Here is a 12858-nt window from a genome sequence, read left to right as displayed (position 1 = left end):
ATAATAATAATAATAATAATAAATTAAAATTTTGGATTTAAAATTCAAAACAAATTTTAAGTTACTTATGTCATTCTTATTCAACTCTGTTAATCAACAACATTACTGTTATTTTTTTACATTACATTATAAGTTATATATATACATTACCAAATATAATCTCCCACTTTTTCTTCAAAACCCTTCCCTCTAAAATTTTAATTTCCCTCTTTTTTCTCCAAAACCCCACCAAWTTTAAAGAAATACACAAAAAAAGAAAAAAATTAAATCAGATTTTTTTTAAAACCCTTCTTTCCCTCCAAAACCCTTTCCCCTAAAATTTCAATTTCCCTCTAATTTTTCCCCAAATCCCTACCAAAAAAAAAACCCACCTTCTTCCCTCTTATAACAAAAAKAAGAAACCCACCATCGATTCCTGTGTGACTCTCCATCGATTCCTCTAGCTCTCTCCATCGATTCCTCTCGGCTCTCTCGCCCTCTCCATCGATTCCTCTCGGCTCTCTCCATCGATTCTCGATTTCTCACTGGCCTCTAAGCTCTCTCCATCGATATCGCTTCTCTAGGTTCTACTTTATCATGAACCAGGTAAATGTTTGGTTTAGTCATATAACTTTCCTAAAATCAGTTTTGTCATTCTCTGTTTTCTGTTTGGTTATTGTTTGGTTTAGTCATATAACTTTCTGTTTGGTTATTGTAGTTCTATCTTGCTAGTTCTGATAACTTTCTGTTTGGTTATTGGTTGGTAGATTAGTAGGATGTGTGTGTTTTTTGTATATATACCCAACAGATGTGTTATATATATATATATATATATATATGTTACTTGCATAGTGGGTTCATAGGATGAGAACATGTTGCTTGGTAAATTAGTAGGATGTGTGTGTTTTCTGTATATATACCCAACAGATGTGTTATATATATATATATATATATATATATATATATATATATTACTTGCATAGTGGGTCCATAGGATGAGAACATGTTGCTTGGTAAATTAGTAGGATGTGTGTGTGTTCTGTATATATATCCAACAGATGTGTGTGTGTGTTATATATATATATATTACTTGCATAGTGGGTCCATAGGATGAGAACATGTTGCTGCAATCTTTGTTATGTAACCTACTCACAGTTGGCACATGTATTGATTCATTTGTCATGGCAACATCTTCCACGTTGACTTGATTACAATATCCAACCATTAACCATCGTAGAGTTATAGTATTGTATAGTATTGTTATGTTTTTGTTTGGTATTCAAAACAGATTTTTCTATAGTATTGTTATGTTTCTGTTTGGTATTCAATAGTATTGTTATTAAACATATTAGACAYTGTTTTTTGTAGATCAATATGCCTCCAAAAAGAACTCAAGCGTTTAATTTAGCGAAGACGTCGGTCTTGGGGCGGACTACGGCACGCCTAGAGGGTGACTCGGTAGAGACGAGTACACCTTCCGTCCAAYGCCAATTGTACCTTCCGTCTTTGAACTCACCAACTACACCGGCGTCATCAGAGACGAGTACACCTACTAATGGGTCACTTTCTCTAGATATACGTATCAATTGTCGCCGCACCCAAGTGGAACCGATGGAAGAACCGGTTACAAAGAAGGCAAGAAGATGAATTATCACCGGAAAGACGATTAAGAGAAACATTGCTAACAATGAAAATAAACGTCTTCCTYTTAAGTGGTCCATGGAAAACAATTTGTGTTATTGAACTTGTTGCCTACCTTTAGACTTATTTAGGAAAAAACAATTATCTTTCAATTATTGAATTTATTAATTTTGTTTGGTTATAAAAGTTGTTTGTATACAACATTTGGTTGTTTGTTTGCTTGTTTGAGATTCATTTGTAGAAAGTGTGCAAGAAAATAATTGCATCATGGTACACAAAAATGTTAGGCAACAATTAAACAATATAAATGTTGCCTAAAAGAAATATTATATTATGTTAATTACAGTTCGAAGGCAACATATCTAAATGTAGTATGTTGTCTAAGCTAATATCTTAGGCAACATATTCAGATCGACTATGTTGTCTAAGCTGATATCTTAGGCAACATATTCAGATAGAGTATGTTGTCTAAGCTGATATCTTAGGCAACATATTCAAATAGAGTATGTTGTCTAAGCTGATATCTTATGCAACATATTCAGATAGAGTATGTTGTCTAAGCTGATATCTTATGCAACATATTCAGATAGAGTATGTTGTCTAAGGTGATATCTTAGGCAACATATTCAGATAAAGTATGTTGTYTAAGTTGATATCTAAAACAACATATGTTTTTCACTTAGGCAACATAACCTTTTGTGTGTTGCCTAAGAAGCCCGCTTAGGCAACATATTCTGTTTGCATATGTTGCCTTGGTTCTTATGCAACATTGAGAAGGCAACATTGCTTAAGCAACACGGGTTTGTTGCCTTAGCCTTACGCAACATATAAACTCCTCTTAGGCAACATTTTTCATTTGTTGCCTAAGTGACATTTTGAGGTAGTGAATAGACACTTTATAGAACCAAAAATATAAAGCGTCATATCTAAAGGTGTTGTAATAAGTTTATATGACGCTTTTGGACGTCTTAACAAGTTTTTTAGGACATTTTTAATACAAAGTGTCACATTAGCAACTTTATAGGACACATTTGAGAATGTTTAAACTCAATTTTTTATAGGACACTTGTTTTTATATGACAGTTTTTCAAATAGTGTCCTATAAAGTTGCTAATGGAACACTTTACATTAAAAGTGTCATAAAAAACTTATTACAATGTCAAAAAACGTCGTATAAACTTATTACAACGTCTTTAGATAGGACACTTTATTTTTTTTGTTCCTATAAACTAAGTCCTATAAAAAGGTATATTAGGACGCTTAGAAATTGGGAGTGTCCTATAAACCCGATTTTGTTGTAGTGTAAAAACGATCAATTATACGTTCATATTTTTCAAAAAAAAATCTTATCAACCTCGAAGCTTTTACCTATTTTTATAATACTTTTAGACTCTTAATTCATACATTAACTTTTCTCTTCGACAAATGTGGTGGCGATAGTAGCGATGCACAGTGGATAGTGGTTGTTGACGGTGGAGGTAGTTATATGACCCTGTGAAAGTTGATGATCATTAAGACGATTAAATTATCATCATCGTCGTTGTCGTCATCATTATTTTTATTGTAATTATGCAAATGATGTGTTATAACTAACAAATAATTGATATGCCTAAATGAAATGGATCCAGCCAATTTTTGCTTGAAAGTCAAATACTTCAATTGACATTCTGATGATGAAGCACATGGTTTTCGTTGATAGTAGGTGAAACTATTTTTTTCGAATATTCCAAGAAATAAAATTCAAAATTTATAGATATGCATTAACTTCGTTTCATCGGATCTTGTTGAGTTTCTAGTTAGGGGTGTTTGAGATTGCTTATAAAAACAACTTATTGACTTATTACACTGTGACATTAGTAATAAGCACTTCTGAATGATTTGTATAAACAACTTATACCAGTGTCAAACCGATAATAAAGAGTTTTTAAATAAGTTAAACTCTTCTGACTTACAATAAGTTGATAAATACTTTTATAGAAAAGCATAAGTTATTTCAAATAAGCAATCCCAAACACCCCCTTAAGTACTTTCAAAAATAGACTGCTTCTCATGATCCTTATCTCCCACAACTGACCACGATTCAAAACTGGATAGTACTAAACCATTTTCCTATTTTTACAAGTGTTAATCTTTAATTATTACAATAACTTTTAGTTTGGTGCATTTGTATTGACGATTGTTTATGTCACTACAACAAAATCGGGTTTATAGAACACTCCCAAGTTATAAGCGTCTTAATAGACCTCTTTATAGGACTTAGTTTATAGGATCAAAACAAATAAAGTGTCCTATCTAAAGGCGTTGTAATAAGTTTATATGACATTTTTTGACGTCGTAATAAGTTTTTTATGACACTTTTAATATAAAGCGTCACATTAGCAACTTTATAAGACACTATTTGAAAAACTGTCATATAAAAACAAATGTTCTATAAAAAATTTAGTTTATAGGACACTTTCCCAAAAGTGCCCTATATAGTTGCTAATGTGACTCTTTGTATTAAAAATGTTCTCAAAAACTTGTTAAGACGCCCAAAAGCGTCGTATAAACTTATTACAACATCTTTAGATATAACGCATTATATTTCGGTCATAAAAAGTAAGTCCTATAAAACGGTCTATTGGGACGCTTAGAGATTGGGGGCGTCTTATAAACCCAATTTTCACGGAGTTTTTGTTACATAGATTCAGTATAAGCATTAAATTTGTTAATGATATAATACATAATACAGTCAGGAGAACGCATTTAGCACTCCAAAGGGAAATGGATAAATGTGCTTGCGAATGTGAGGTGTGTGCGAGGTCAAATACATTGTGATGTTTGCGTTCGACGACATCATTCTGTTGTGGAGATTTGACAGAATCTTGACGATGAATGATTCCTTAAGGTTTGAACCAAGTTTGAGTTTCATTTGACAACAACGTTTCAGGTTCCATTATCAGAACGAAAATAGGACCATAACAAAATTGATGTGAGAAGTCATTGAACCAAATTAATGAAAGAAACGTTAACATACATAATAGTAAGTCAACATTTTCATGTTTCTTAACATATAACCATGTGCGACACATAAGTTCATCAACAACGGTGAAAAAAGTAAGGCACTCTTGTATGTGTTGGTGTGGAAACACTACAACAAAATTGAGTTTATAGGACACCACCAATTTGAAGGTGTCCTGCTAGACTGTTTTATAGGACTTGATTTATAGAACAAAAAAAATGAAGTGTGATATCTAAAAGCGTTGTAATAAGTTTATATGACACTTTTGAACGTCTTAACAAGTTTTATAGAAAACTTTTGATACAAAACGTCTCATTAACTATTTTATAGGACATTATTTGAAAAAATGTCTTACAAGAACAACTATCCTATAAAAAGATGAGTTTATACGACACTTTTTTAAAAGTGTCCTATAAAATAGGTAATGAGACGCTTTATATTAAAAATGTCCTATAAAACTTGTTAAAATGCTGAAAAGTGTCCTATAAACTTATTACAATGTCTTTAGATATGATCTTTTATCTTGTGGTCATATAAATTGAGTCATATAAAGACGAGGACGATTTAAAATTGATGATGTCCTATAAACTCTATTTTGTTGCAGTGAAAAAGGTCCCCTAAATCACGATGTGACAATTCAAAAAGTTTACTGCTAACACTACAACAAAATCGGGTTGATAGGACACTCCCAAATTCTAAGCGTCCTAATAAACCTCTTTATAGGACTTAGTTTATAGGACCAAAAAACTAAAGTGTCATATCTAAAGGTGTTGTAATAAGTTTATATGACGTTTTTTGACGTCGTAATATGTTTTTAGGACATTTTTAATATAAAACGTCCCATTATCAACTTTATAGGACACTATTTGATAAACTGTCATATAAAAACTAGTATCCTATAAAAAATTGAGTTTATAAAACAATTTCTCAAAAGCGTCCTATAAAGTTGCTAATGCGACGCTTTGTGTTAAAAATGTTCTAAAAAACTTGTTAAGACCCCCAAAAGCGTCATATAAACTTATTACAACACATTTAGATATGACGCTTTATATTTTGGTCCTATAAATTAAGTCCTATAAAGTGGTCTATTATGACACTTAGAGATTGAGAGTGTCTTATAAACCCAATTTTGTTGCAATTAATGATGGTAATTAAACTGGAAATTTAGGAGGTGTATTGTGAAAGAATGAAATAATGGAAGAGAAAAACATATATGATTTGATGCACTAGAATTGATGTCCATGCATGGATAAAATGTGAGAGTGAAAGCCATACGATCGAACAAGGGTAGCCATTGGAGGATGCTTAGGAGGGTTGGATAACCATTAAACCTGAAACATGTAGCTTTTGGTGTGACCTAGATGATCGTAATGGTTGCAATATGGACGTTGTCTCTTGTTTGAAGATCGAGAATTATATGAGCCACCATGAAGAGTAAAAACCGTAAGGGCTCAAGAAGTAATATATGGTTTGGTGGAGAATCGAGCAGGGATACCTTAGGGTTTCCATTATCGCAATACAAACAAAGCAGGTGGTCGTCTTGGTATTAATCGGCTCGCATAAATATCCAGATTAAATAAAAAATGGATCCTGAATCACATGGTAATAATATAATTATAAATAAAGAAATTGCAAACGATCGATCTATCTTCAACTTTGGTTAAAGTGGCATGGCCAATAGAATGCTTAACTACGCACATATCGAGACATATTTCTCCCCAATAACATTTTTTTTCCCATTTTTTTATTTATTTTTCATGACACTGAAATCTTGGAATATCTAATGAAATTAATAATAAAAAGAAAAAAAAAAGAAATTCAAATATGGAAAGATTTTAAAAATTGCTTCTTTCGGTATCTTTAGCCGCACTGTATGCAAATCTTGGAGTTTTACATATACCTGCCCACAGTTAAGACAAATTTGTTAGGTGACATTTTTCTCTGTAATTACTTATTGATTCTTGCAACGTCATCACCCGGTGGTACCACACCATGGAGCCAAGTTCCGGCGGTGCTCCTCCACCACTTTCCGCCTGAAAACCGTCGTGCATTCCGGTAGTTCGCCTAGATCGGCGAAAAAGGACTCTTCGTCTTCTCTAATCGAAAAGATCATCGCCATGTCGCTATCTTCGACTATGTCCCTAGCCATTAAGGGGCTTTCGAGCATGGTTGATGAAGTGGAGTCCAAGTCTGAGAACCACCTGTATTGGTCCGTGGTTGCTGCGAATGGCCCACATGATCCCACTTCGAGGCTTGTGAACTTTTGGTCAGGTTCAGGTTCAGGTTCACGCTCAAGCTCGGGCTCGGATTGCCTAGTGAAGGTTGGCGGTTCTACTTCCACTTGGTCATCGATGTTGGAAGTGGCTGGTTCGGTGGTGGTGGTGGACGGAGGTGACGCTGGTGCATTGTGGTGGTGATGATTGTTGTTTCTAGATGCCGGCCAAGGGTGGTTGTGCTCACACGAATATGTCACCATCACCATTGTAGGGTCCGTCCGGCTCCTTTCTACTTGTTTTCTTGCTGGACAACCTTTGGAGCTACTACACCTATAATACCCCCTGCCAAAAACAAATAATTGAGGCTTGTTAATATTATTAATTAAATCTGTTTTAATTTAACCACTCTCCACAGATCACATACATATTCGATTGTATTTTAAATTCTTAAAAAAAATAAATAGAAAAAAAATATTTGTATAAAATATATATATATATGGGTTTTTCACAAAATAAATATATATTGAGAAAATACAATTTAAAATTATTACGATGGATTTAATTTAAACAAACAATTTACACAACTTAGTATCAATATGATCTGATTACAATTTTGGTGCAGTATTTTTAAAATTAATAAAAAATTATGCGTTGTTTTTGTTTCAAAATGAGCAAATTAATACAACAAAAAGGAGAAATAGAAAAAAAAACACATCAAATTAAGACGATAAGATTTAAAATTATGTTTAATTTAATGAAAAATTACACATTTTTAATAGAATATGATTTACTAAAAATTTCACTGCAATAATTTTGATTAGTTATCAGTAAATATAAATTAAAACTCATGTGCTGACAAAAAGGAGAAGAAGACACAGACACTTGAATTTAAGATGAGAAGCTTTGAAATCATGAGCATGGATCAAATTCAGTGAAAATATGTACAGATTTCATTAGCTTATGATATAATTGGATTTCTACAGCTATTTTGTTGAACAGTATCATGTTTGATTTGTTCAAAACCCCTAGTTGGATTCTTGTTTTCACCCTTGATTTACACATATTGAGATGAGGTTAATCTTGATTGATTCCATGATCAATTTATGGAAGAACAGATACCTTGGGTAAGGAGATCCTTTGATGGGTTTCTGGCCGTACTTTCTCCAAGCCCAAGAATCAGACGGCGGAGCATTCGTCTCGCCCTTTAAACGAGATCCTTCAACGTCTTTGATCGGTACCTGCACCACCCTTTTCTGTGTCCCTCGTCTGCTGTGAAATCCAAGAATTAACGTATGTAATAGTGAATCAAAGTATGTGTGTGTGTGTGTTTTGTGGTAGAATTTGGCTGACCTTCGTTTAGGAGAGGATGTAGATGTTGCTTTGGTGTCGTAGAACAGAGCGGAAGCCGGTGAATCATCGCTGTTTTCCGGTGAGTTTTGGTTGTCTTCTTGATGAATAGTGAACGGATGAAATCCGACTTCCATGATCTATTAGCTCCCAAATCTTTCTTGACACAGATCGACCACCTTCTTTCTTTTCTGTGTTTGTATGTGTGTATATATATATATACTTGGATATGTATGTATATACAGTTACTATGGCTAGCTGATGGCTGGAATGAATCAATGGCAGAACTTGAGAGAGAGAGAGAGAGAGAGAGAGAGAGATGGAGGAAGGTGGTGAAAGAATGAGGTTGATCCAAATGAATTATATGGGGTCCAAAATGGTGACAGATGGGCAATTGAATAGTCTAAGGGACGTGCAGGCAAATGTGAAATAAAGCCAAATCTGAAAAGAGAGGGTTTTATTTCATTTCATCAATATTAATTTATTAAACTATTCGAATAATACATTCTTTGGGGTTGTTTGGCAATTGTTGAATGGTTTGGTGTAGAATGATTAGAATGCTCTTATGATATAATGCAAAATAGAATATAATTGCTCTGTAATTGTTTACAATGGAATTAGGATGCTGAATGGTTAAAGGAGACCCATGATACAAAATCATTCAAAGGGTTTTAGAGCCATTAAGAGGCATATTTTTTTTTTGCCAAACAAGATTCACCTCTTAATGATTCAGAGACTGTCTATTAATTTAACTATTAAAAGGTAAACAAACAACCCCTTAGATAACCGTATAAATAATGCTGCTTCTGGACAATAATTGGTTTTGTTTTATATATAGATTAAAAAATGGCTTAATCAATTGTCAAATATCTTAATTTAAACTAAAATATATGAATCTTGTAACACAACTTTATATTACTATCAATTTAGATACAATCATCAATTTATCCATGATTTTAATGTAGTTTTCATAGGATACTATGAAAAGAAAATCCTAGTGATTTAATTGATAGAAACAACAATAAATATGTCTGAGTGACGTAATATTAGCACTGGTAGAACTTCCGACCGGTCCTTGTGTGTTACGATGTTTATCTTAAAAAAAACACAAATATAATAAATGTAAATGTTGTTAATATTAAATCTTGAATAATAACCATTCGTTTTATAAACCGGATAATTAGATGTAAATTGAGTTCAAAAAAATATATAAGTTGATAAACTCTCGTGCCAAACGGATCATACCTCTGTATATGATTACATATGTTATAACGGTATAGTGAAGTTTAATTTGACGATATGACCAGTAAAATTTCGCATTTATTATTTTGAAACTAACACTACACATTATTTACTAAGTTAATAATCGGAAAAAATAAAACCCATGATAGCGGTATTCTAAAAAACCAAAAGTTTATTCAGAAAATTTCATTTATTTGAAACAACTGTTTTTTTTTTTTTTTTTTTTGTATACAAAAATTAGTCAACGGGGGTGTTTGAGAAGTTTTTGAATAAGTTAAACCCTTCTGACTTATTATAAGTATTTTTGTAAAAAAACATACATTTTTGTTATATTTACTTGTGCATTTGTTTTGATTTGGTGTTGTATTTAATACAATATTATATTTTAAATTTAAATATTGTTTATAGTAATGAGAAGATATTTAATATGAGATTAAGCGTCATCCAATTGGCATATGCTCTTTGTTCAATGTGAACTGGGCTACAACTACTTCCAATTGTGAAAGATACCTCTTGATATTGATTTTGATTGTTTATTATAACCTGCGACTTTTTGGCACTTCCCTTATCCTTTCCTCCCTCGTGGCTTTCATCTTTTAATTACATTACAATTTATAACTATATGTACTAATACATTTGTTTTCAGTATTAGAAGTATGGGGTAGAACTAACTACAAGGGTGGTGCCTGATTGGTTCGAGCTTGGCTCCTAAAGGTCAAAAGTACCAGGAGGTCGCAGGTTCAAATTCAATGAGGAATAAAAATCCCTTTGTGGTCACGGAGGTTCAAATGCAGTGACTCTGAACTATCTGCAAAACAGGTGGTCGCTTTGGGATTAGGCGGCTCGCATAGCGGGTTGGATATCCAGGTTAATAAAAAAAATACAGTAGAACTCAAAAAAGGATCTTTCTAATACGTGATTAAACCGTGGCTTTAAAAAGCTTGTTCTTGTTGTGACGGTTGTCTTGACTCAAAACTCATGTTTGACTTCGTGTTAATTAAGCTAGCTTGTTGTATGTCATAGCCCGATGTTACAATCTTTGTAACGTGATAAAATTGAGTTTTCTTATCTTTTTGGTATCTTACATTTTTACTTGTAGTGTATAGCATAATTCCAGTTGTTTGATATCGTCGACTTATTGAATAATAGTGGAAATCGCATGTGTGTTTGTAATGATACATATGATATATGACTTCCATTACAAGTCACGTCTTGAAAAACGTTGTGGCATCAACGTGGCTCCTAAAGCTTGATGTTTGATCTCACCTCCACACTATGCCTCATACCATTGAGAACCTCAGATGAAATTGGTTATCGTGCCCTATCTGTGGCTCCTAAGGTTTCCTAGGGTTGGGTGGTCAAGCCAGCTTACACGTACCACGGCAAATTTTTAACCCTGAATATTAATAGCTGGAAAAAATCCTTAATAGGACCGAAGAGACTCGAAATGTCAACCTGTAAGTAGGAGCCACAAAATCTGGTAATTTTATTTCTCAGTTGAGCTGACTCTCCTAATCACAATGTGAATCTTTTTGCAGAGTTCTTATATGATGTTGACAAATATCTCCAGCTATCTTGAACATCAAACCAATAAAACAATGTGAAAACAAAGGTTTTGTATGTGTAAAGAACAACCATCATTATCAGTATAGTAGTATGTATATGCCCACATGGAAAAAGATCAAATTGAACACTCGGGAGTTACAAAGTACTTACAAGATCAAGTTATCACTTGGTACGGTACGTTATCGTGCCCCTGTATGCAACATGATAATACCAACTTTGAAGATTGTACTCGTTGCACCCATGGAACGAAAAATGGATGTAAAGACGAATTATGGTCTCGTAGACGTCCACAATAGCCTACCTTGTGGACATCCGGAATGTTCCGCTTTTCGATTTTCATTGTTTCTCATCATTTTATTCAACATATTTTAATATCATTCTATAAGTTCCTATAAAAACCTATTCTGGAACCAATGATACTTGGGGTTTTCCCTCTAAATTAGAGATAACCGTTCTTCTAATCGAAGCTTCATTTGCCGATAACATGGCATATGATAGAACAAAAACGTGTTTTCTCACATTTGGCGCAACTTTCTACTAGGATAGGATATGATAGGATAGGTAAGATTGACACTACTAGATGGAAGACTTTCCTGGAAAATCTGTTGCTAAAGGATGATTAGTCATAAAATCGTCACAAAAGTTGGTGGATAAACTTTTTGTGGGTAATTCAAATCAGTAACAGATTATTAATCAGTAACAGATTATCCAACGATTCTCTAGGTAATCCATTGGTATTTTCTCAAAAAAAAAAAAAACAATGGATTCTACCAAACCATTGCTATTCTCTGGGTGATCCGTCAGTAATCACCGACATAAATTTTCCAAAGTGATTTTTGTGGGTAAACTCATTTGTTTTGTAGTGTGAGTTGTACTGAAATCTTTCTTTTTTTTTGTTCCATCCAATAAATGGGACAATATTTATTAATTATTAACTATCTCTGTTAAATTAAAACCCTAACTTTTGACAATTATTTCAATTGCTTACCCCAATCTCGGTCGTCCGGTCTTGTTAACAGTCTTGTCCACGTACCAAAGACACCATTACTTTCATCGTCTAATAAGACTATTTTCTCGCTAATACATGTTCTAATTAGATACGTTATCCGTCTCTATAGTTTGTTAAAAACTGCTATATTCATCTTTGTGTCTGTGAAATTACGATCTTCATTGATATAATTTATAATTTATAATTAATTGTACATGTTAAAGATAAGAATTAGCCTTATGGATGAAAATAACAACTATTTCCAAACTATAGAGATAAAAATCGTAATTTCCAAACCCCAGGGACGAAAGTCGTATTTTGTATTATTTCTAATGATGTAAGGCATGTTGTTAAATTCTAGAAACGTGTTCAATGACAAGAAATTAAAGATAGAAAAAAAGGTTAAGAAAACAATGGAAAAAGCGATTTTGTATTTATTGATGCCAAGTCCAAATGATAATTATTGCCTTTGACTCTTAGGTTAGATCAAAATTGATTGGTTATGGTTATATATTTATTTTTTAATTAAAAAATAGGTATAAATGTATGTATCAATATCATGAAATTAACAACTTATTTGTTGAGTGTTGAAATTTAGCCATGGAGCCTTCTTTTTCTGTTTTGAGCCCCTTTTGGAATAGCATTTTTTGTGACATATATAATACACCAAGGAAATTCATATGTGTTTATTTAAACTAGTGTCTACCCGTGTAATGTGGCGGGAGCTGTGAATTTTAACGATTTTGAAGTTTCACTGGTTCTATTAGAGAAGATTTAACGATGATATAATTAAGTTACATTTGGTCTTTACATATTAATACAATTTGAATAAATAAGAGTTATGGTTCCAATTACAGTCTATCGATGAAAAAAATTGT

At 32.9% G+C, this 12858-nt stretch overlaps 1 protein-coding gene across 1 annotated transcript; it reads right to left on the bottom strand.

The window, feature by feature from the left end:
- Window positions 1–6273: 6273 nt before the first annotated feature.
- On the bottom strand, window positions 6274–8395 carry LOC112526734 (probable WRKY transcription factor 65). Its single transcript, XM_025137139.1, has 3 exons — window positions 8188–8395; window positions 7957–8103; window positions 6274–7179 (listed from the first exon to the last, which is right to left on the bottom strand). The coding sequence occupies exons 1-3, from the start codon at window positions 8319–8321 to the stop codon at window positions 6594–6596; spliced, it is 867 nt and encodes a 288-aa protein (XP_024992907.1). The 5' UTR covers window positions 8322–8395; the 3' UTR covers window positions 6274–6593.
- Window positions 8396–12858: the final 4463 nt, after the last annotated feature.

The sequence above is a fragment of the Cynara cardunculus genome (assembly GCF_001531365.2).
Source record: "Cynara cardunculus var. scolymus isolate 2C chromosome LG 14, CcrdV1, whole genome shotgun sequence".
Taxonomy (NCBI): domain Eukaryota; kingdom Viridiplantae; phylum Streptophyta; class Magnoliopsida; order Asterales; family Asteraceae; genus Cynara; species Cynara cardunculus.
The sequence above is the reverse complement of the archived record's forward strand: the minus strand, read 5'-3'. Positions and strand labels throughout refer to the sequence as shown.